The sequence below is a fragment of the Opisthorchis viverrini genome (assembly GCF_000715545.1).
Source record: "Opisthorchis viverrini unplaced genomic scaffold opera_v5_55, whole genome shotgun sequence".
Classification (NCBI taxonomy): domain Eukaryota; kingdom Metazoa; phylum Platyhelminthes; class Trematoda; order Opisthorchiida; family Opisthorchiidae; genus Opisthorchis; species Opisthorchis viverrini.
In genome coordinates this window covers 1,082,607-1,108,380 of record NW_008751709.1, presented here as the reverse complement: position 1 = coordinate 1,108,380, position 25,774 = coordinate 1,082,607, and the positions used below count along the sequence as shown (strand labels likewise).

Genomic DNA, 25,774 nt, shown 5'->3' with positions numbered 1-25,774 from the left:
CAGTGGCTAGTGTTGGATGTAACACTTTCGGAACGGGTTCACTTCTCGACAGAGGAAAAAGTTGAAGGCATGAAAGTCTAGCTGAATCTTGTTCATCTCATTTCTGACTTATTTCTGACTTTCTGGCTGTAGCACCCTTCCGATGCCCAACTGCCACGGCACCCAGAGGAAGCACGAGGGCTGGGATACTGTCAGGTTGCCCAAGCCTACACAGGATAAGTCGAGAGGCAGAGGTCGAGTTAGAACCACGGACCTTCCGGTCAGTAAATTCGCGCTTTAACCACTGAGCCATTTCACATATGAGTTATGGAAGACTTGATTCTGCTATTTAGCCAAAACGAACAGATGCATGTTGCGTCTTAAATCACTCACCCGCTCATCCTAGGTAGGCATACCCCAGTGTTGTCTCATCCACGTTTAGTCGAGTCAAAGCGCTGTGCACAGAAGTTGGTCGAATGGCAGTCCAAATCGAGGTTCAACTAGACTTTGATAGTGGCTAAGCGGCAAGTGAGATAGATACTGTCTCCAGTATAGGGAAACCCGTAAGGAATAGGTTGGTACACTTGTCATTCCGTATAATGGGGAAACAGTTCAGGTAAACCAGGAAGTGCTAAACACAGCCAACATTAGTTAACTGCTCCAGAATAAGAAAACGGCATTTATGCAATCATAAAGTTTCACTGTTACATTGTTCATTCTATCATATCATCTGTGTAGAGGTCAGCAAATATCTTCCGCAATATGCAAGGAAGTCCACTGAGTTGCTGACATTTCCAAATTGTCTCCAGCACCTAGCACCGCATTACCTGCTAATCATCATCGTCAGCTGATAAATATACATCTTTAACTGTACAACCTCTCGTGTGACAGTTTATATTCAAGGTATCGCAGTGGCTATTACAAGTTTGAAATTTCGAACCTTTATAAAAATTCCTAAGATGCTCACTGCTGATAGTTTCCCAAAAATACATAGCCCCTCTAGCGTGTCTCTTGGATTTTCGGGATAGATGGACAAGACAAATTTGTCATCTTGCTTCGCTAAAACAATTAGTAGGGCACATCTTCACATGAAATATATGAGCAAACAGGTAGACAAACATGACTGTACCATACAAAACTGGCAAACGCATCTATAGCCAAGAATGCAATAGGATAACTTCGAAGTTTGAGCAATGGTTCATATTCATTTGCCTCCTGACCAACGCTATCATTAGCGATGGTAGCTTTAAGCTGTTTAGATTAACCAATGAATCTCAAAACTTTTCAGTATAAATCCACAAAGTACAGTGTCCAAACACATTTACTTCTTCGGTATTGGGGATAACCCCCTATCTGTGATAAGCGGTCTTCCCTCACTTCCACGAGAATGGACCGATTAAGTTCTACGGAATCCTTACGTCCCTGGTTGAAAACACTACTTAGCTGAATATTAGGTAGCCATTTTTGCATACATAGACTTCTAATAAGTGATTTATTTGCTTATCATGTGCAAAAATTCACAGCATATGGCCTACGGAACTCTACAAAGACCAATGCTCGCAGTTACCGTACTAAAGATCTTAGACTACATTGAGATCTTGTACTCTTTTTCAATCCCAAGCTGGGTACCTGACTTTTCATGGCTTTGTACCGAACCTAGGTTTGAAAAACGTACAATGAATTTCGTCTTACTTTGTTGTTGAATCATGTTTTGGGGGAAGTAGCCTCATTGGATCCCTTGGGATGGGCAGAAAAAGTCCCCAAACCGGAGTAATGATTAGTTGTTTTGTGGCCTATAGGCCAACTGTTGCACATTCAGCTTCGCCTTACTCAGCCGGCTTAGTTGAGACAGCAGAGGAGAAAGTATTGATTGACTAACGGGGTGATTCAAATACTTAACTCAAGACTTACAGTGATAAGCCAACGATGACGGGCTTGTGAGCTCATCTGTGCTTTACTGGTTTTAATACGGTTTCATGTGTGCCGGTATCCTGACTAGTTGTTTGGAAACTCCGATGAGCTTCAGGATTCAAGAGTGAACCCCTCGTAGACATACAGTCAGGAAGTGTGAGAGTGTAAAGTACGACACAATATGATGCAACTTCAGGATTGTATCCGGACATAACTATTGGTGAGGCATCCGTAGATCTTTTGAATGCGCTCTGAATTGAAAAAGGTCGACGGAATTCGTCCAGTTACCTCGATGTCTATAGAAGAGAAAGAGGAGCTGATTTCCCGAAAAAAAAAACACCCGACTCGATGAAGGGATTGCTAAATAACACCTACAAATACAACCTAACTACCGAAATACGCTCATTTGCATACCAATTTGGTTCTGATGGAAGACTCACCTGGAACCCAGCTAAATCTCTCGCTTATGAAGCTCTTGAGCAACTGAATGTGCTGAGCCAGGCCGTCATGATATCAGAGATATCATGACACATGTGTAGACGTAACACACTACTCATAGGGTTGTTGAAAACTTTTCAATAGCCCAAGACCGGTTTCGCCCTTCTTGGGGCTCATCAGGTACCAACTGAAACATGAGGCGGCCTGGTGCAGCATATTCGGTTGCTTAAAAACATCAGCTGGGTTCCAGGTGAGTCTCCCGACAGAACCAAATTGGTATGCAAATGAGCGTATTTCGCTAATTTCGTGTAATTCGGGTTCAATTAAAACATATGGCCGGCGAAGACGCGGGGGACTGCACCTGCCGGATGAGCCACAAGAAGGGCACAACCGTCGTGGGCTGTCGAAGAGTTTTCAACTACTCTAACTACTTTTCAGTCTGAGCACTTGCAAACCTACACAAGCCAACAAAATTTACCAGTGGCACACAAGGTGAATCATAAAGTGAATCACCTTGAACAGGAAGACCAACAACCCAAACCCGATCACAAATGATTTGAAATTCCCCCAACCGATCGAACGTAAGATTAAGGGAACCACACAAACCGACTAGACTTTTCAACTGACATTGGTCTAGTGTGCTAATCAGAAGAAGCCCCGCTGACTGGTTCTCCGTCTGCCTCGATACCTGGTCACTTGATCTGACGAGGATTTTATGTCAAGAGCGGAACTTTGCCCAGTTGCAAAAACCCCCGATTGCGTACCAGTGACCAACATTAGTGCCAGATTTCAGCAACCTTGTGAGTAGTTTCCTTTAGTGCCAGATTATTTAAACGAAGCCTTATGGCGGAACGTAGAAAAATGTGGCTGGGACGTGGACTTTAGTCTACCCTATTATGAACATGTGGGTTCCTACAGCTCCAACACTGAGTCAGAAAATCTGGAAAGAAACTGGAATCACAAACGATACTGGCATTGGTTGGCCTCTATATTTTCCATTATCTTCAGCCATGAACAAGAAGGGTCAGGTGGATCACACCCTGAAGGTCTAACGGCAGCAACACAGCCCACTTCACGTTACATCAACTTCGCTATGTATCTTCCGTACATGTCTAGGTTTCCACCACTCCGAAATTGGAACGGAAATCAACGATCTTGTCCGCAGACTGTAACTCGGCACATGACGGAACCAAATAGGCATATGCAGAGCTGAAGCCGACAGTTAATCTAGTAGACTTGCTGCGATCATCATCACATGTTCCGAAATTCCGCCCCACATCGAGCATTAAGTGAACACTGGTTAGCACGCTAAGCAGACATTGAAAAGCCGCCTTGTTTGGAAGGGGATGCTAAGTTTTCGCGATCCATGCAGATGGGATCTCCGAATGTTCGCAAGCATTCTGAATGTTGGATACCAAAACAACATTCTTTAGCTTATTATGAGCAGACAAACAAGAGTGACTGAGGTTTGTCATCCGCATCCCGACTCAATTTATTTCTCAATAGTAGTGTAGTATTAACAATTCACATCTTGTTTTTGATATTTGAGGTCCATCGTGTAGCTCAACATCCTGTTCAAGACATCTTACGGATAAGTTGGAAATTTAGACGCATTCAGTTGAGCCGGAACGGAGAGAACCAAAACATAGTGAATTAACCGAAGCACGGTTTGCACGATACTCTAGCGGGTTCCTCTAGTCACCCAAACTGCGTCAGTTGAAGCCCCAATAAGAGAGTTAATCAGTTAGCGCATTTAATCGAATGCGATGACGAAATATGGTAGAAATGCCAATCTCCAATTAAAATACAGAAGAAAGAGAAACATTCAGCTGTAGCACTCTTTAGGTGCCTAACTGCGATGCCACCCGAAGGTTGCACGAGGGCTGGGATACTACCAGGTTGTCCAAGCCTAGACAGGGGAAGTCGAGAGGCAGAGGTCGAGTTCGAACCACAGTCCTTCCAGTCAGTAAATTCGCGCTCTAATCACTTGGGCCACCTCGTCCCAATTTAATTTATTAATTTAATTTAAAGGCAACCAACCAATGAATCCATGTAAGTAAAAAACGCCGGTTGGATAAAGTATCAAACGTAATTAAAGATCAAGTGTGCTGGTAATATATCAAAATACGGATGTGCGTAGGCGTGGGTCGGTGAAACATGAGCAGGAACCAGTAAGTCAATAGGCAGCAGTGCATAAAACAAAAATGAGATGGTCTTCGTATATATAGTGCGCGTAGGACCGTCCGGTGCGCGAGGGAGAATGAGTATCGAAGTGGGCATTGTGGTTGAAATTAGAAAGTAGGAGACTGAAAAATAGTATACGCACGGACGTGCTATCGTCAGATTTGGGTCACCATGGTTAGTGCGTCATTTTCCCACAGCTTTTCCGGTCTGAGACAACTGGTCCCAGACGATGAAAATAAAATTAAACAGGCCATTTCCTACTGAAAACATTGTCAATCAATGCGGAGACAATGAGCAAGTTGTATTGTATAAAAGAGTTTGCAAAAAACCACTCGCATCCAGAAAGACGAAGTTGGACCGGATTGGTGAGGGACGTTGAGCGAGGACATTTCTGGAGTGAACTGATGTGGGGTTGGAAACACTTGATAGGATGATGACAGTACAGAGACACACTTGCGCAAGGTACCAGTGAAAATTGGCAGGGTAGAGTGGGTCGCATTCATAATCACATTTGAAATCTTGGGATCTTGTTGGGGCAAGAGAGGCTCACGATGGTCTTGGCGGGATTCGCGGGGTGGACGCAACATTGGCCGGTCGTCTGTGAAGGAAAGAAATGAAATTCACAGCACTCCAAATATGAAGGAAAAACACGAAACACTATCTACTCACTACTGTCGACGACGTTACTAAAGAACAGAAATCCCTATTGGTGTACTAACTCTACGGCGGATTGGGTCCGATCAAGCAAATCGGAGAAGGGCGTGCCACCGCTTCAAAGTAATTATTGGGGATTACTCATGAGTGGTTGCAGGATTTGTACAACTTGTATTCACATCACTTGTTTAAGAAATCTTCCCTGAATCCTAGTTAGACTGCAACAAGCACTGGATCCAAGTTCTCTCTAACTACAGTGTATCTACTTGGCCGGTATCACCATATCGCTCGAAGTGCGAACATGCTCATCTCTTCAAAGTGGCAGTTCGGATTCGCAAACTGTCCGGCATATCGGAGCTCCTGACTTCAAACTCCGGCACAGACAAGTGGGATATAATCAGAATGAAATTTGAGCCTCAAGCCACCCTTTTGATTTGAAATAACCAAACCCAGTAACAGAAGAGGTTTGTTTAAACGGTGATGACGAGGGTAGAACTACTGGACAACACCACAACAACGACATCATCCGTACTGAAAACAACAACAGTGTAGAACACAGGAGTTTCATCACCACGAAATTATCTCAACTTATTCAAATAAAAACTTTCAACAGGAGCGACAATCATGGCGGAGAAAATCAGTACCAGCCGAACGGATGCACTTGGGGTGCCAAGATCATTAACCTCAGTCAGAAAAACCGGAGAGAGACTGAAAGCACGAATGACATTGACATCGTTAATTGTCAAAGCTCTCAGTGTTTCCAGGTAAGCGGAGAGAAGTCCACGTCTGCTCGGTCCGGAGAGGTGGATCGGACTAACGGCATCAATAGAGCGATGGCGGTGTATCGAAAGAGATGCCCACAGACGTCATCTGGAGTGGGCACGTTTGATGGGACTCACATTTCCGGGACTCGCAAGGAGTAGGCGATTGCCCCTTTGGCGGGAATGATGAGTGTGTTAGGGATCAAATGCCATCGGTCATGAGTTTAAGTAGTAGCTCCCAAGCTAATTCCACTCAGGTATTTGGCTCATTCGTGTCATGCACTCTAATTTGCTTATGTCATCAATCAGGCAGGCTATGAGGGGAAAACATAACTAATACCATTGACCCAGTTTTGATAAGAACGCTCTCTAGTAATCCAAAAACTACAGTAGCACATTGGTTTGGCATATATCCTCCGCTCCGCACATCATTTTCTGTACTGCTAACAAAATGAATGCATTTACGTACCTTGAAGACCACGAAGGTCTTGAAATATCCTAAACGTCCACACACTTAGAGGAAAGTAGTGAAGTGGATCAGAGTCATTAATTTGAATGTGGAAATGCATCCGACACAATCCGTTAATGAAAAATTGCGAAGTCTAAGTAGAGAATGCGAACCGAACGACAGGTGGGGAAACCAGCCAAATCTGAGGCGGAGAAACACGACGACTTACTCGAAATTGGCCACACGCTCTCCGAAGGAGCCAATCTTGGGTGGCGGTGCTGGTGGTTGCAGTAGAGGATCAAACGCTTTCCAGGTAGGATCACTACCCTGACTGACGACACCCGCGCTACCCGAATGGTAAGATGCTGCACCTATTCCAGCTAGATTACCGGTACTGTGCGACGAGTGCACACCATTTGCAAACTGCCCAGAACGTCTGAACAATGAGTAAGCCAGTTACAGTGGATAGGAGGGAGCGGGGTAATGCAAAAGCAAATGAGGTTGGTGAATCGTTACGGAAAACCAAATCTGAGTGACACCATGAATTACAAATGGTCTTAGAAATAATACATATTTACTTCTCAGTGTTAGGCATTACTATGTTTCCTCTGACCATGCGCACCAGTAAAGTGTAAGATAAATAGGGTTGAAAGATATATTTATTCCGAGTGATCTAGCAAGGCAACCGATGTTGGTTATGAAACGTCCTTGTAGGTAGGCTAGTAACAATCGTGTTGGCTGGTTCAAGACTACGATCAATGGTCGAGTTGCTTTACTAAACGGGGGAATGTCTTACCTTGAGCCATTAGTTCCCCTCATAATCAAGGTTTACTATCATAGGTTTTTTCTCCTGGAAGACATGTATGGAGTACGAAAACCTGAGACAGCTGCTAATTTGCCAGCGTGGGGACTGGTCGAAGAATCGAACCCGAGTCATATGCTTTTCAGTCCGCAATACAATCTACCGTACAATCCAATCCTAAAAAAGCTGAAAACATAAGAGATTTCGTCTCACACAATCCAACCAAAAAGTTTCGATAGGAATGGAATGTGTCAGCCAAGTAGCGGTGGCGGCTTAACACCATGATTCCATGGCAATCTAGCATAGCCAAGATGAAACAGCTGCAAAATTATTGTGATTTTGCCGAACAGCACGTCCATAAACCATTCCAGTTGCTTGATCGGTAGCCAAGGGAGTCGGTAGCTACCTAGTTAGGAAGGATGGATGAAGGCAAAGTGGCAGTATTTGTTAAGTAGGGTGGGGTGGACAAAAAACCAAGTAACCCAGCCATTAAACGTAACTTCTATGAGGAATAGGGAGGGGGAGGTGGAATGAAATGAGACAGGGCGGTTGTTCCAACAGTGTTCTTCCTGTACAAACCTTAATACCACCTCCAGCCAAGCGACTGGTTATATGATTGACTAAACAGCAGCAGCAGCAGGAAAAACGCTTCACCTACCAAATAGAAAACGCTCTAAAATACTGGTTAGGTAACCCTGTGCAGAGCATAGCAACGCCCAAAACAGACAGAAAGGCTAAGTATTAGTGCGCACGCAAACGGACGAAAAAACAAAAGATGCGGATGTACAGCATACAAGTGAGACAACCTTGGAAGGGATGTATTGATAGATTGGAGACAGCAAATGGGAGACCAAAGCATGACATTGAATGAAGGTAGTAGTGGTTGGTGAAAACTTATTGCACTGATTAGGCTTTCTGTTAGTATCTAGAAAAGTGTCATTGGGGATGGGTGGGGCATAAGTTTACTCTGGTAGACGTATCACCAAGGTTCTAAATGGGGAATCAAGGAACTAGAACCCAGTTCCTCACTACCACGGGCATAGCTGAACTTCGGAGCCGGTGTTTCCGTCGATTTTGGAGGATGATGGACTGGGAACACATAACTCAACGGATATCATCCTCGCTAAGCCCGCAATACTGAAGACAACTCAAGTATAGGATGTTCATGGTAGAGTGAAGTCTAGACAGTTTGAAAAAACCTAATTCGAAGTTTGACCACAGAATGACGAGAATATAAATGAACACGGCTTGACGTGGAAAAAGAAGCCTTGGGCTCACCATTGGAGCTGGTTTGAATTCCAAACTAGCAAGTACTATTGTACCAATCAGATCAGTGACAGCCAACCGATTGCACCAACTGGACGAAAATACCCGACAATACCTTGAAAGAGCAGTCACGAATGTGGCAGGGTTCTGACTGTCTTGTAAAAGGATTCAAACCATCCCGTACTCAATCCTATACCTACTCATATATAGAATGAAATAAAGGTGTCCAAAGATGGATAAGAGAAACTTGTTTAAGTCGCCCAAAAAACGTGAATCATGAAGCCAAGATGAAAGGTAAAGGTGAACTGGGCAAGATAGACAATACACACTATTTGAGAAGTACCATCCACACAAACGTACTGTGGTAAAAGCGGGGCAGCCAGCAATTGTGGGTTTCCGCGTGAAGGTAGGTTGGGAGCGGGTCGCGAAGGTACCGGGCGACCAGGAGCTGATGGCGTACTACCTCCCATGGTAGTAAGTGGTGGGGTAACGGGTCGATAAGGTGGATGTGCTTGAGTAGCCGGGAAATTTCCAGAGCTAGGTGGTCGTCGGCCAGCGGGTCCATTAGGGGTTGTGTCCTGTTTAAAAATAAAAATCATCATTACAAAAAAATTATAGAATCCAAAGAAAACAAAACTAAGCTGGGGGGAAGATGGAAGCCTACCGGTTCCAACCAGTCATCATCCACGGGAGGTGGAAGTGGTGCACTTTTAGTGTTAGACAGCACATCACGTATGATTGCCAGTGCTTGTTTCAACGCCTCATTCATTCGCAACAGTTCATGTCGACGGTTCTTTTCCCCTTCGGATTCTTCCATAAGTAAGTTCTGGAATGAAATATGAACAGATATGTGCTGATATCAAGAAGAGAGGGAAAAACTTAAGCTATCTATTTTTCGATTTGTAACGCACACAGTCGTCTGAGGTCGAAAAATGACGGGTGAAGGTGACGCACTACTAGAAAAGTATACACATATGGAAGCAGTATGGAATGGTGAAAAAAACGTACTGGACTACATACTGTTACGCAAAGTGAGAAACTTGATTCTATCAAGACAGGTATGCACGCAACTTATGGCACACAGAACGAAAGGTACGACAATGCTACTAGCTGTGCGAAGACGCAACCAGCAATTGGATTTTATCGACCTACCTGGAAATCGGTTGGAACACACAAGAAGGACAGTGACTGAGAGGGTGTAAAAAACACCTGCACGGTAGTCGGCACTTTATCTAAGGTCCCCAACCGAGTACAGCTGCCGAAGGATTGAACGATACGAACGGCGTCCGAGAATAGTAAAGTCTATCGATGGTGCTACCACTTAGAGTTCGGCTGATTGCCCAAATACCGTAGCTACTTTGTACACATACCCATAGATTCAGACAAATTTACGGTAAATCTGTGCTGTTTACAGCGCTAACACAGAAACGGAAGACCCCCAAACACGCAATTCTTTCCTGACCTAGCTTTTGAACCAGTGGAATGGACGTAATACACTACTCATAAAGTTGCTGAAAATTCTTCGACAGCCCACGACCGTTTTCGCTCTCTTGGGGTTCATCAGGTATGCGCAGTTCCCGAGTTTCCGTCAACCTTATGTTCCACTTCAAACCAAATTGCACGAAATTAGCGAAGTACACTCATTTACAAATAAATTTGGTTTTGCGAGTTAGGATAGAAACGTTCTTCACTTGAGCGTCCTGTGAACAACCAACACCTGTTTTCACATTGTTGGCCTAGCGAGTGCTCAGTGGAAACAGTATTCTGAGTCCAGAAACTTTGGGCCTTGAGGGTCCAGCAATAACAAGTATGGCCAAGCCGTGTCACGGGGCTCAGTTGGGGTGAGTAGCTTCCCTCAGTGGCCAATACTGTGCCTAATGTATGAGATGATAGGTGCTTCGGGACCGATCGAATGGAAAGAGACTGACCATCTTTTGGTTACTCTTCTACGGAGCGCCAGTTTACATGTATATGTTTCAATCTAGAATTTACAGAGACATTTGTACTATACTCTCTTTACCAATATGTCGCACAGCATTTGACCCTAACACTGTTTTGCGACAATAAGAAATAACCTTGCATCTGTAACACACATTTAATGCGCAGGTGCCATAACAATCGAAGGAATGACTGAGCTACCATCCAGCAGTCCAACCCCAGATAATTATTCAACGGCTCCTAATGTTGTTCGAATGGTCTGTAGAGGCCAGTCTTACGGGGAAAGTAGGCGAATTTAGGATGGTTAACACTCAGATTCGAAATGGTATGTGGCTGAAAGTGAAAAAAGTGATATCGGCGTTCTGGTGTCAAACAGCACCAGCTTAATGATACCCTTCGATTCCGCTGTTGAAATAAGTGTTGGTTCGCTATGAAGAGCTGTCCAATGACAACATCCTGGGGTGGTTGCCGATTCGGATCGCAGATAAACGGAGAATAATTACAAAGACGCGTTCAGCTGCAGCACCCTTCCGGGGCTAACTACCATGCCACCCGCAGGTTGCACGAGGGCTGGGATACTGCCAGATTGTCCAAGCCTAGACAGGGGACGGAGGTAGGTAGAGGTTGGGTTTGAACCACGGACCTTCCTATCAGTAAGTTCGCGCTGTAACCACTTGGGCTATCTGGCCCTTACAAAGACGCACTTCCGAGGTAGACGAGTACCAACGATCTTTTATTCCCACTCGAGTGAATTTACACGTTCTGACCTGACGCTCAGAATCTCCAACCACTAACTTCGGAAATCTGGCAGACTCATTCACCGTTTCCTGTGAAACTTTGTAACTGTCGAATTTTTACGGACGGAGGCAAAATGATTACCGTGAATCAGCCCACGGTACCTCCAGCCAAATATCAGGACAAGTGCAGGAAATTTCATGAGGACTTCATCCTGGTAGGCGAGTGTGCCGAATATTTACCGTCTAAATATTAGTCTTACACGCCATTCACAAGAGATTTGGGAAAATTAAAGGCAACCAGTCTGGAGTTGATGGAAATTGGTAGCAATCCGTCCCTGGGAACGCGTTAGTATTTGGGTGTATTGTATTGGTCATCGTAAAGTCAAAAGTAATATATCCGTCGAGTTACCCTAGGGCACAGAATACTGACCCACTGTATGAGGTCCACTGGAAGAAAGTGATAATTGGTTACTTAAAGAGGGGTCGCATACTAGGCTGTGGCTGATGGGGGTCACCGTTGTGGATTCGCTAAGGTAGTGGTTTGCTTTCAGAGTGATCCCCTCGTAAGAAGTCATCACAGTCAACAACAAGAACCACGACTGGATAAATCCTGGAGTCACTACAGTGAATATAGGCCTTAGAAATTATCAGTGACTCTGAAGCAGTAGCCTAGGAACAGAATGAGACATCACGACAATTGAAAGGAAGAGATGACAGAATACAAAAATCGCCATTACTTACCACATCCTCGCTGCAGACGACAGGAAGAAGATCAGTGGCCAGGTATTCCTTCAGCTGAATGATCAGAAGTGATGGAGAAAGGTTTATGTGAGGAGTAGAAATTGTACAGACAGAATGGCTCAAGTAGATAGACAGGGCGAGAAAACATCTAAAAATATGAGTACAAAGGTACAAAACACTCCATTCAAAAGGCTTCGTTATATCTTTAAAAAAGATCCAACTCTGCTGTTACCAGAGATGGTCAGCAGTGAATATCCTGCTTGTTGGAGTACAGAGGCAGAACAACATCAATCGTTCTCCCAACTGACCCCTAAATATTGCAATCCACCACGCCAAGTGGATCCGGACGCCACCCCACACCACCTTAATTAACAGGCTGAACCAGGTTAGTTTATATGCAGAGGTCACAGGAGTTTGGTACCACTGAGCAAATTTAAAGCTGGGAGGAGACATGTATGTAGTGGAAGAAGACCATCACGCGATGACGTCGCGTTCCTACAGGTTCTGAAGGGCAGTATACGAATTATCTTGCGCATTATCCTTCTACTCAGCAATCTGTAGAAGAAGCATGTACAATTCTCAACGAGACAACCGTACAGTGCTTCTTGGCTTAAGATGAGAAAACAACCTGTTTTATGGGGTAAAAATCATATTTATAAGCCGGTCCGGAGATTACGAGGATCATGCTTTTCCGAAGCGAGCTAATTTAACTATACTAAACGGCCTTGGTCCTTGTCCGGATCTCAGTGATCTGAGTCTGATCCTCACCAGATAGAATAAGGACAAAGCCTGGGTCCGAAACATTCGCATACAACCTCCAGTAAGTCGGATTTTTGCTTGTACTCACTGTACATCTGCTACTAAATTGCATAAGGCTTGCTCTAGGGTTTACTGGGCTGGCTACTATGTTGTGGTACTGGAGTGAGTCGTTGAATTGGTGCGGTAACCCGTTGTTCAATGATCCGGACATTTGCGCACACGAGCAAGACAGTATGGCAGATGTTAGCCTCTGTGCGAAACAACCTCAGACAAACTGATCCTCAGCGGTTAAACAGTGGAGAAAAGAACATGAAACAGAGCATTGGGGCCCCTTCCCCATATTCAGCCGCCGGGCGATGGGTTAAATGGGTTGGAGGCTTGGGGAGAAAATGATACATAACCTGCTGTGCCATGGTTCGAACCTCACCGGTGAGTGCGGCGCTAATGCACTCCAGCAATGAAACAGCTGCTTAATGATGAGTAATGGGTCTGGGCCACAATAAACTCTAAGACACGTGGTCCTGTGAAAGTAAATCACAGAGGAACTATCTGTCCGACAAAAGAGACCGAATGTGAGGTGTACACAAAAATAGATTTTTACATGCCTCTCCCCTGAAGACATAGTATATGATATTTAAATGCTGATCACGACCGCCAACTGCAATCATCAGTGACATAACAAAGCCGATTTTCTGCACACCAGACTGTCAAGGAGGTGTTAAGCATGGTACGATGAGTCGAGTCCAGAAGCACTGAACACGCACCTGGACAATGCCAGTCATGTATATGCATCTGACCAGGAAAACTATGGGTTTCATTAAGTGCTCAGTGGGTCAGGAAAGCAGACAACGGCCAAGGCCCGATAACCATTAGTTCAAGTGAACATCTCTTTAGGTCCGTTTGTCCCCACCCGGACCCGATTATTTAGGCGTGACGAAAGGAGTGACAGTTGACGTGCGCGCTTTTGAGACCGTGCGTACGTGTAGCTGCCAGCGTGGAGCCGTAGCCTAGCAACTGCGCAACAAACTGGTGATAGTTCCGGTCTTCAAACCACACGAGGTTAAAAATAAAAGTCTGCACCAAGCTAGTCTTGTACTGAGAACCATGAAGAACCATCATGGGGATAGTGGGAATGACAGAGAGGAACAACACATTGAGGTGACACTGTCCTTGATGTACCAAAATATTTAAATATATCGGGTGAGTTGTTTTAAATGAAGTGAGAGCCTTCACAGTCAGTAATGGGATTCGGCCGAACTACAGCTTGAAAGTATGAGGCCAGAGGGTCCACAAGCCACTCCCGTTATTCCATCACCCACAACTTTTGCCGCATCCGATGTTGGAAAACAGCCTCGGCTGCGTCTCTTAGCAGTGTACCACATTCCAACAACAAGGTACTAGGATTTGATATGTACAACTGGCCAATAAAGTTGGCTCAAGAGTACATACATGAAAATTTCGTCCGGCTGCTGAGCAAGAGCCAATTCTAGGTTTTCGTGCGGACCATAACCTCAAGTGTCACTCGCTAACATGGGTTTGAAAATGATAGAATCCGGGCTATTTATTCAAATACGGGTGTGTGTATCGACAAGGCGTAACTGGCGATAATTACTATATTCTTTGAGAAGGCAATCGATCGAAAACAATTGGGTAATCGATCTGAATGGACAATAGGAGTTACCCAATGCCTAGACCAGACCAAGGAAAACAGATAGCAGTGTCAGCAGTAGAAGGCCGCGCCCTGTACCTACAGAGGCTTAACACACGGGAACTAGCGAGAGAGAAAAATTTACATAAAACAATAGGTGAGGTGAAAGGAAATCAGCCGTGGCGACCCTGGGACATTGAAGGTGGACGATACTGCCACAGAATGGGTAGTTACGTGAACGTGTGCGGTAGACTTGTATGGTGAACTGACAACAACAGGCACCGGATGTGTATGAGTACAACCGACACACAAGTTACCAAGACACTTGTTGTTTAGATCAACTACAAACTGGGAGGATAGAAAGAACAGAGTTGTCAGTGATAGGGAGGGGGAGGTGAGGATAAAGAGGTTACGCTCAACCTGGAACAGGTGCACAGAACTGTTTACGACCCCGTTATTGAGGGATTATAGTCGTCTGTTCGTTGCAAAGTGAAGCAATTTTGAAAAGGGGGAGAACATCAACAAGATAAAATAAGATGACTGGGAAGGAGGCTGTCGATAAGCAGACACTCCCAATTGACAGACTTCAGGAACAACAACCCAAGGGTGACCCAAAAGCGAAGCATATTTGAGTAAACTCCGGATCAAATGGATTTCGTGAATGAATTCGTTGAGTGAAAGGAATCAGAGCACAGGACTTGAGTAAGCGGCGGTAGGCGAGCTAAGTGATCAACCCACATACGGACATCCTACTAAATCACATGAGCTCACATCCCAGCAAGTTGCCTGCGCTGTCGAACGATGAGTAGGGTTGCCTACACTACTGGCTCGAAAAGTTCAATTCTCAACCAGAAGGCCAGAAGTTCGAGCCTTTCGCGAGCGGTGCATCAATGGTCCTTCTTTGTGATAGGGATGAGACAGCTGGACAGTGGTTCTCGGCTATTCTGAGTGAATTGACACGGCAAGTCAGCATAATCGAAAACAGCTAACCTGTTAGCGACGGGATTCGGGAAAACTATCTGACTGTACGGAATCGTACAACAGTTTATCTTCAGTGGCGGTGAAACTAACCTGGGGTGAAATGTTCCCAAAGTAATCCTATCCACGAGCACGTGTCAAATACATTGGAATCACTTCTGCAGACAAATCGGTCAGTGTAATAATAGTTCCATCATAAAGAGCGAACCAGCCCTGGACGGTGCGTTTAACATTGAAACCAGGCGACAACAACTCAGTCGCAACAACCGTGAATTATCGATCCGACGGACGAAGTCCAGAGGTTTACGTGATCGATCCCAAATAAGTTACATTGTGGGTTTTCGGGTATAACCTGATCGAACAGCGTATGAACCGGGTAGGCAGTGATCAGCTCCACTAAATTTTGTTTCCCAAGGCAGACGTTTTGATCATAGTCTACCGTGCGAATTCGGATGAAAGCCGACATACGGCGACTATGCTGGCTGAACTGTATTAGTAATCTTCGGTAGATGGGAACAATTCCAGATCATTCGAACAGGAGGGATGGTATGGTTGCGCTGGTATGGTATGGTTACTCTCAAAGAACAAACACGATGGGATGATTCGGTGGAGTGGTATCGTGCAACAAAATCTTTCAACGAACTCTCTCAATGAACTCAGTTGGACACAGCTCATACGGTGGTTACATGAGGATCAAGCGGACGTTACTTACCCCATTGACAAGTTCAGCCATTATAATCTTGGGAACCATATCACGTTGGGTTTTGTTGACTATTTTCATGTAGGAATCAACCAAATTGCGAATGATTTCAACCTGTCTCTCCAGCTTTGGGTCATTGGTCTCACCGTCGTTGTCACTCTAAACCAGCAAGCGGTAAAACATGATCAGGATAATGTGGTCAGTTAGCGAGAAACGGAAGAGTAATGTAGGCTTCTAGAAACTGGACTAAACAGAAAATGATAACTAATAGCCCCAATGTGAAAAGCGTACAGTGACCATGCTTTAGTGTAGAGTTCAGCCGGCTCGAACATTCGCAGCTTGACGGTATGACAGGAAAATGGAACCAAAAAGAATCCGAAATAGAGGTCACGTGAGTGCTCAGAACCAAAGTGTAGAAAACCGGGACAAGTAACACATAATAACAAACTTGACGAAGAATATTATTGTGCGCAGCGATTTACTGTCGCGTCTTTTTTACTCTGCCTCACACGTAACAAATGTATCCATCCAAAAACTCAGTCATTCAGATTATATTGTCCAAAGTAAACAGGGACCAAAAGTGATTTGGAGCGCAAACTGTTAAGTTCAGAAACGTGATACTAACGGTCTCAATCAAATAGAAGCTGGAGGGACAAAAGGCTAACTTCCGAGGTCCTCGAGGGTTGCAATTTCACTGGGCAAGGATCCACTGCAAATCGAGAACCCGCGTGGGCAGCGGTAGGTGTTGAAAATCTTCAACTTAACGACTCAGGCGTTCTTTTTTCTAAAGACAAGCGAATTGTATGCTGAGCGATTGTTTTGCAAGCCAGAGGCCTGTTTGGGTCTATTGCGCGTATCAGCTGGAATAGTCAACGCACACACCCGGAGTTTCCCGCCTCCTACATCCTTTCAGCTAACTGGATCCACCAAACCACTTAGAGCTAATGGCGATGTGGTCTCTCTGTGTTGGAAGTTCACTCACACGTGGGGGCACCATGTATCCAGGTATCTTCGATTGTTTCGAAAGTTACTGTTGAACCGGAACAGCATATGATCCGCATATAATTGAAACGTCAGGTATCGTCCGTTCGTCTCGATTCCAGTCCAAAATAGTTACCTAGTTGGGCCTTAGAACCGTTCAGACAATCTACTTGCGGATTTATATCCCCGACAACCATAACAATATCTGAGCTTGTAGTTCGAAGCAACAATGCGCTCAAAACATAGTAAAAATTGCCTTAGAATATCAGAGCGTAAGCAGCTGAGAAAAATAGATAAGGGATACTCTCACAGACCTTGTCAAACGATTCACGCATAAGTGACTTTCAGCGGTCAACCATTCGACCAGTGACCCTTCAGCTCGGTGGCTTAGAACAATACCAATACGGGCAGAACCAGAGGCAACAGCTTCTGGATCGCCAGACGGGTGTGACCGGAAGCGAGATGAAACCGATGAAAAAGTCAGTTCATCAATCGTCTATCGGCCTCCAATCTTCGTTGTAGACGGCAACAGCTTCTGGATCGCCAGACGGGTGCGACCGGAAGCGAGATGAAACCGATGGGGAAGTCAGTTCATCAATCGTCCATCGGCCTCTAATCTTCGTTGTAGACAAAGAGTACGCATCAATAGAAAGCGACCACAGCACACAAAGCGAGAGGACTCTGTTGTCCGGGTGCGAACGTTAAACATTGCCAGGTGAACTGAGTGAAAGTGCTCGAAGAATGATTTCGAAGTGTCTACAACGGCCAAGGTAAGTGTCGGCGAAAGAATCGATCAGTCCCTAAAAATGGGCCTATGGAGATGAGCCTAGCAACATGATAAGCGAAGGGGGGGAACGAATATGCAAAAGAGAAGGAAGGGGAACGTCAGTCTGTTTTCGCTTACTCGCTCTGTTGTAAGCAGTTAGGCGACGCGGCGGCCGATATGGCACAGGATTATTAGTAAATGAGCAATTCATTGATGTACGTGGGCTGGTATACTGCCAAGGCGTCTACACTTAGACAGGAGGGCGATTAGAGCTCTCAATGAAAGTATTTGGCTCAGAAATTTAACTGTGAAGGAGCGGCATTTAGCGTAGAACCGTCAGAGTAGTCTACTTTTTTTTAAGGAGCGAGTTGCTACACAGTTCCCAAATCCCACTCTGTAAAACCAGGAGATTGTGTTAGCTAGAAGTCCACCCATAGCCAAATTGGCATGACAGGCTCTGTGAGTCCCACGTACACTCTTCGGCAAAGCCTAATGGGTTATGGAGGTGGGCAAACCATCATATCACGATAAGGATAAGTCTCTTCATGAACTGTTTACTTTCAACTCACAACGGAGTGTTCGCCAAGCTCCGCACATCCGTTGATCCACTTCGGTAAGGTATATAAACAAGGGTAAACAATTTAAGGAGAGAAACGAGAAACGGAAGGGACTGAAGTGAGACAGTCATCGGAAAAGACATAAAAGGAGTGGGGGTTAACGACCTTCAGAACGGTGTGCGCGCACACGCCTAGAACACATCTGACGGAAACGAACGGTGGTGAAACGCTTCATCAACAAGATTGGTACAATGCCTCGGGAGGCGCGTTAAATTATTACCCACCCGCATAGAGTTGCACATCCCATATGGTCACCAAGGCAACAGTCAGTGATTACCGCTACCGTCAGCATTCTACCGCGAATCAGGATAAGCTATTGATGACATTTGTCCTACTCTGTCTTACAAAAAGAAAGCGCGAATTATACTTCTACCGCGAATCAGGATAAGCTATTGATAACATTTGTCCTACTCTCTTACAAAAAGAAAGCGCTCCCAGTGCAAGCACCGCAGGATAGACACAAGGAAACCGGGGACATTTGCTGACACACCATAACGTCTTGCGAATGGCATTTGGTTGTAGTAACCACAAAGGTCGAAAGTTTGGCGTTATTGTTGACAGTAAGAACAAGGAAGATGCAACTATATTACGATTCTCACGGAAAGGCGAGTTTTTTGGATCTCTCGTGTATGAAATTCTTCATCTGGATGCGCTGCACAAATACCACCTCATGTTTTAGTTTCAGTCTACCCGAGATATCGCAGTACATTTTCTTGATGGAACATACTACTCATGAGGTTACCGAAGGCCTTTCAATAGGCCACGAACGGTCTCACCCTTCTTGGGGCTCATCAGTGGTAGTATGTTCCGTTAAGTACCTATACTGCACGCACCTGAAACATGAGACAGCTTTCGTCCAGTACATTCGATTGAAGAATATCATAAACGAGAGATTAAGCAGAAATGCAGATAAGTTTCCCGCGAAAACCAAATTAGTGTGTAAATGAGTGCATTTCAACTACTTCGTAATTTGGTGCTCAGGTAGAACGTAAGATTGATGGAAACTCGGGGAGCGCGCCTACCTGATGAGCTTGAAGGGGGACGAAAGTGTGGATTGTCGATGATTAGTGTGTTCCCTCGTGGAACCCGATTCTCGGGGTTTTACTGGATTAACTAAAGCCCCAGGCCTGCCGGAAGGAGACTGAGAGTCTAAAGAATTCGTGCTGGTATATGTGGCGTAATGGAACGAATCATTCAAGCGAAGACTCTCAACAGCGCTGTTCCGGATGAGTGAATAGACAACTATAAGCATAAAATGTTCGCGATGCGACTATGGAAGCGTGTTAGCGGTATGTTATGGTCGAATGGACAGGAAAGGCATAACATTTTGGGTGTGACAATAAAAACTCTGTGGTCTTGCAAACTATATTCAAGACTACAGCCGTAGAAGAGTAATTAGGAGGGAGTTTATTGATTAGTATTATTCGCATCTTGGATTTCAGGTACTTGCATTCCATTCAATGTCACTGAGTACTGCAAGGTAACACTAGAAGGTATCTACCGGGTGACTAAACACCATGCTACGTTATTTCACGAAGTTAAAAGCTGAAAGGATAGGAAGCAAACTAACATGTGATGTTGCTCAATTTCATCGGCTTCATCTTCTAGTTCTCGGATGATATGACTCATGGAATTTGGACTCTCAGGCTGGATCCCAATTGAGTGATTTCTACGGCTGGTAAGAACTGAAAGCATTTCCTTACCGTTATAAAACTGAGAAAATCATAACAACAATAGACGAGTACAATGAACATCAGTAAAACCCAGGAGCGAAAACAGGCCACACGGCAACATCTTCCATCTTTTTCAAGAGAATCTGAAATCGGAAGAATATGCCAAGTATTTTTGGGGATATAAACTGGTCATTCTTAAAACGACAGACAACCTTGAAGCAGTGGAGGACACAGACCACTTCGAATGAGTGGAAGGCGGAGCTCGGACCGGAAATCATATTCAGTTGACAAGAGGACATAGAAGACCTTGAAGGATTTTCCCGTTTGTTCATTGAGTGGTCTACTTTGGATAACGGTGATTCAACGTGTGTCTCCAACCACACAGCAAAATTTGTACAAACCGCTAGATACATCTACCGGATATCCTTCGCCTTTCTGAAAAAAGATCATTTTATTTTCCGAAAGCATACGAAGACACTTCGATTTGATTTCTTCTTCGTGTTACAGCATTCAATTACAACACTGCATTAAAATATGTCCAATCGTTCCAAAGGAATGTGAATCCCAAAAGATATGCTTTCAAGGAGAGAATGCATGATCGGTTCTAACAGTTATCGTTCTCCGGGGTTGATCAAGAGACTAGGAGTAAGAAACCACACCAAAGGCTACAAAGGCGATCAAACTCAGATAAAAGCTTACACAAGTGACATCACTTAGGGTAATTTTTGACAGATCAGGAATAACTTAACAAGATTACTGGACGAGAGGTTAAAAAAGACGCCAACTTTAATTACTATACTGTTCATAGCCTCGTGTTCAATTGGAGGGGTGCATTTCAAGTGAACTTGTAGAGCACTAATAGAGGTGAACTCTCTCGCACGGGACGGAGGCTGTAGGATCGGTCAGAACTGCCGACTTTTGGGAATGAAAGTCATCTGGACGGAAACAACTTATCATATTTAGGGCGTGCACACCGCGATCAAGTTATTTGTGAGTTTGCACGAATGAATGACCAACACAAGATGTTTTCTCTGATTATATTCTGAATCACACGATAGTCTAATTTTGAGGTAGCAGCTACACGAAAGAAACAGACAAAAGCAACATCCAACCTGTTTTTCAGGAAGTATCACTTATCTAGATTGTTAGCTATCTCGTCGGTACCTATAACACTGATTACATAATGTTGAGTGGTTCCCTGTTTTTCTACCCTGTACTCTATACCCAGTGAAAAGTCACCAATAGCACTGTTCAACTACCTTCAACATTTTCCCAACGCGACGGGAACTGCTCATGGTTTGGTCTGACTTACTCAGCCGGTCACCCAAGACCGAAAACTCTGTCTGTCAGTCATCCACAACAGATTTTAACTAACTGTGGCCGAACTGATGCCCCAGTAATATACGCGGCTCATGAGTGCCTATTCATCAAATACGTGGCTTTCTGGTGTCAGATTGAGACCAATTACTGTGCATTTGCTTGTTACAAATCCCTGAATGGGTCTCCTGTTCTTCACAGGTCGCATGCACCGGAAGCCAAAAGTGAATTAGTTAATTGAGATGGAAGAAAACGTAACATTGCCTATTGCAAACCCTACGCAACACAAGCCCAGCAGTCAAAACCCTACCAAGTTCAGCTATAGTCTCGCCAGCAAGCGAAAACATGACATTTACATGATACACCCTGTAGGGCTTTCAGTCGTGTGCAAGGAGAATTGCGTGGGCCACAGACAGGGAGGTGCGAACATTTCACAGACATGCATATCGCATTTTGACTGCGACCTAGTCACTTGGTCGGACGAGGCTTTTTGTGCCAAAAGCGAAACGTTACCCAGCAATAAATCTACCTCCTGTTTTCCGAACTTTTCGAAAACGATGCACTCAGTTCACATTGGTATGTCATGGCCTGTTCCCGTGGTTTTTTCTTGGCAAAGATCTGGAATGGGAAGGACTTGCTCTGGTAAAAGGCAGTTAGGACTTCGGAACACCTGATTGAAAAACCGCAATCTATCCAGCTTTATTCGCTGCTTTGGCGATTTCGATTCGTTACGAAGCATTCGTTCGCACACCGTTTCGTCGTGTACATGCTACAGTCAGCTGGTTCTCGCCATGCTACGAAGGTATCGCCGATGGGATAATTAGAGGCGTTCAGGGTCATCAGATCGGACATTGAAGTAGGACTGCTCTTACAAACGACTGGTACCTTCAGCTTAGCAGAGCTCCGCTCCACTTACCGCAGTTTGGCTTCACAACATCAGAGGAGGTGGTAGCTGTAGTATGACGGGGGGGGGCGTCTCATAACTGAAGTGACAAACAGTGGCTGGATTTGAGCGGGCCCAAGAAAGCATGTGGATAAAGAGGAAGCGGCAACGAAAAAGCTGTTGCTGAAAATATTCCGCTCACTGACCTAGGCACTGACTCACATTGCATATTATGTAACGAAAATTATTCTTAGGTGAGATGGCTACTTGGGTTTTCTTTTGCGGACTAGTTGAAACCACCTTTATTGCTTTCCGATTACACCAGTTGTGCCAACTTTTCTGATTTCGCTCTTCCCGTTTGTGCATATACGAGGCTCCTTTGAGCCCGAAATCTGACTGACCGTCTGGGCAAATCATTCTTTGAGCCTGAGAGATATGGTCTTACGGGTCAAGGAGTGAGTGATCGTTCTGAGGTCGAGTGATTTCTGTGTATGCACTCGAAAATCACTAGCAGAGCTGCCAGTAATGCATTCGGCTGTAGCTTCTCCATCCTATTTATGACCAACGTCCCGTAACGAGGCTGTAAAGCACTGGAAAGAATGAGACATTCGACAGATGCTACAGTGGATTGTGCTAAATTCAAATTATTTTGGTCAACCGGGTCTTCAAAGAAATACTTCATCATGTGTCGGAGAGATCGGCCAAGTAAGGTCTGTTCTTCATATTGGGACTCATCAAACGGTTAGAAGACATGACTGATTTCCAAAAGACCTTGTGTAGCCGACCGGTTCTCCTAGCTCGGAAAACTTGGTTTTAACTAGCGGTTGATGTCTTTCAAGGATTGTTAGGAAATCCCTGACAAAAGAGGACTCCTGTCCGGTTCAACACATCTATCTGATGAGGACATGAAGCCTCGTGTGACCCAGCTTTTAGAATCCGTGCATATTCTTAATGATACACAAGGCCGAACGATCAAGTCTACCGCGAAAAGTGACATCTGTTCAAATAAAGCTGCGGCTAATCGCCGGTGATCAGATATCATCTCCATAAGGTAACAGATGATCAAAAAATTGTTCAGCCGCAACACTTTCGGTGCCCTGTTGTCATGCCATCCGAAGGAAGCATTAGGGCTGAGCTGCCAGCCAGGTGGCTCAGGCCTAGACAACAGCGTTTAAGATACCGAGGTTGCGTTCGAACCACGCGCCTTAACCACTGGGATATCTCGAGGTGAAACAAACCTAAAACAAACCAAACATTGTTAACTAAAAGAAGGCGCCACTCAGGTGAAAAGAAAATAATTCTCATGGGACTAAACTGTCTGTGTTAGGATTGCTGAGCTTAAGTCATGAGCATAATTTCAAAGTTGACTGACGTCTGATTCGACTTTATGCTTGCAACTAGACGGGTGTGGCCTAAGTTGGCAAGCGTTTCTAACCCCACCCATAGCAGCATTTTAGGGCAGGCGGGATAGAAACTCTCTGCTGGTCAAAAATCCATATTTGTTCATTCGAGAATGTTGGCGTGAATCGTTTCCAATAGATTCTTCACGAGGATCAGCCCAATACATTGCTTCCTAATGTTGCCCATTTAGTGCAGTGTAAACTGTCGGTCCAAACGACAATGACGAAAATGTACACAACGCAGAAGCGAAAACGGTTCCCGAATCCGGACGAGATCGGAACCTTGTACTTTCCGAGTTTGTCGAGACACATCCAGGCATGTGTCCCGAGTTCACATCTACGTTCAAGCGGACACTTCCTAAACAACCAACCAAAATGAAACATCATCTGAACCTGTCACGCCAGTCAGTACGTACTTTTGAATCGGGCTCCTTAATGCAACCTTAGAGAGTCAAATGGTAGACCTGACGGTCGAGTCCAGCAAACCAAATGGTTTCCGATTAACCCCCGTTGGCATCCTCATTTGTTAAGTTCCTCACATCAGAAAGTTTAAATGTTTATGTTTATTGTGAATAAACTACAGGAACATATGTGATAAAATCATGCAAAAGAATAGTGGGGTATTACGAAGAAGCGTGCGACCGACGGTGAGTTACCTTTTTTTGAGGTTAGAGCTGCGTCCACCTACTACTCTGGGCTATATCACACAATGAGAGCTCAGTTTTGTGGCTGTACAACCCAGGTCCTTAGACGATCACGTCGTTCGTGTCACTCAACGGTAAAATGAAGATAGTATGGTTCAGTCGAAAGTTCATCGAGAGACATTGATCAGCTACTGTGGAGACTTGAACGATTCTCGATGTAAGTTACAGTTACACTGAAGATTAATTAGGCCATAGTACTTTTCACTTGCAGTTTCCTCAAATACCTCTTAAGTGATGTGCATCACAATTTGCACACTCTTGAATCGCATTGGTAACTGTTGAGTGGAATATTCTATACCAAAATGTCTGTTTAGTTCTCACTTAAATTTCCATAGAAGTCTCTCGCGTCCGAAATCCGATCAATGTGTTGGCTTAAAATAATAATGCTACGGCCAGGCCGGTTATCACCAAGGCTGTCTACAAGGTGAATGAATGCTGATAATTCAGGCGTGGAAAAACACCAACACGCCAACAACTTGACTAGTTCCATTCAATTCCGACAGCGTACTTCATCGGCATTGAGGTGAAACCTAATCTTCGCCAACAGTGGTTTGATAGTTGGTCAATTGGTCAGCGTCGGATTTTCGGGAAATTCTTTACATTACTTTACTGAAGGTGAAAACTCATCCCGTGATGAATCTGTCGACTAACCATATAGCTCGAGCAGCAAATGACAAGTAACCATAAGTAACCTGTAAACGTAACACATGACTCATAGGGATTCGACAGCCCACGATCGGTTTCGCGCTTCTTGGGGCTCATCAGATAGGCGTAGTCCGCGAGTTCCCATCAAACTTGTGTTCCAAATTGCACAAAATTTTGCAAGTACACTCATGTACACACCAGTTTAGTTCTCATCGGAGGCTCAACTGAAACCAGCGGAGTCTCTTGTCTATGATGCCCTTAAATTAATTGCGATATCTAGAATATCATACCAACTAAAATATGAGGCGCCCTGGCGCAACACATTCAGCTGAAGAACATCATGAACGGGAGATTAAGCTGGGTCTCAGGCGATTTTCGTGTGAAAATCAAATTGTTATGCAAATGAGTGTATTTGCCTCACCTACTTTTTTCAGTGAGACTCGGTGAACAAGTAATTAGGTCGGCAAACAGATCAAAAGCTATCTGACCAACGACCAGTAATTAGGTCTATGGTGGCGCTTCACTTTTATCAACCATCGTCTGGAAATTTTATTCCATTTGGGACCAAGTAGACAGACGACAAAAGATACTAACTGATAACACATTTCCGAAAGAAATATTTTATCTCGGGTACATTCTATTGTCACATAAAGCTGGGGATTTTGTCGATCCCTCAAATAGAGACCACTTGTACCGGTTCTCAAGGGGGTCTTTCTTAGAAAGGCCACCGTACATAAAAACGTGTACGACACTGAAGCTGGCAAACTATTGCATGTTTCACGCGCTCAAGTCGAAATAAAGTCTACAAGTTCCCAAGTCGTTTTTCGAATCCTTTTACTTCGGT

General features: G+C 44.6%; 3 protein-coding genes across 3 annotated transcripts in view; 2 read left to right on the top strand and 1 right to left on the bottom strand.

Moving 5' to 3' along the window:
* Positions 1–4,421: 4,421 nt before the first annotated feature.
* T265_03623 (hypothetical protein) overlaps positions 4,422–25,774 on the bottom strand; it is a gene marked incomplete at both ends in the record, with an annotated part of 65,549 nt that continues 44,196 nt past the window's right edge. The window contains 5 exons of the mRNA XM_009168158.1: positions 4,422–5,110; positions 6,605–6,811; positions 8,804–9,021; positions 9,108–9,269; positions 15,957–16,103. Of these exons, the coding sequence (XP_009166422.1) occupies positions 5,059–5,110; positions 6,605–6,811; positions 8,804–9,021; positions 9,108–9,269; positions 15,957–16,103 (786 nt within the window). The remainder of the gene's footprint in view (positions 5,111–6,604; positions 6,812–8,803; positions 9,022–9,107; positions 9,270–15,956; positions 16,104–25,774) is intronic.
* Positions 11,974–12,231, top strand: T265_03624 (hypothetical protein; the record flags this gene model as incomplete). The annotated part of the gene is made up of 1 exon (XM_009168159.1): positions 11,974–12,231. One exon carries the CDS (start codon positions 11,974–11,976, stop codon positions 12,229–12,231), a length of 258 nt encoding a protein of 85 aa, XP_009166423.1.
* Positions 17,667–25,774, top strand: part of T265_03622 (hypothetical protein) — a gene marked incomplete at both ends in the record, with an annotated part of 9,570 nt that continues 1,462 nt past the window's right edge. The window contains 2 exons of the mRNA XM_009168157.1: positions 17,667–17,695; positions 24,165–24,228. Coding sequence (XP_009166421.1) covers positions 17,667–17,695; positions 24,165–24,228 — 93 coding nt within the window. The remainder of the gene's footprint in view (positions 17,696–24,164; positions 24,229–25,774) is intronic.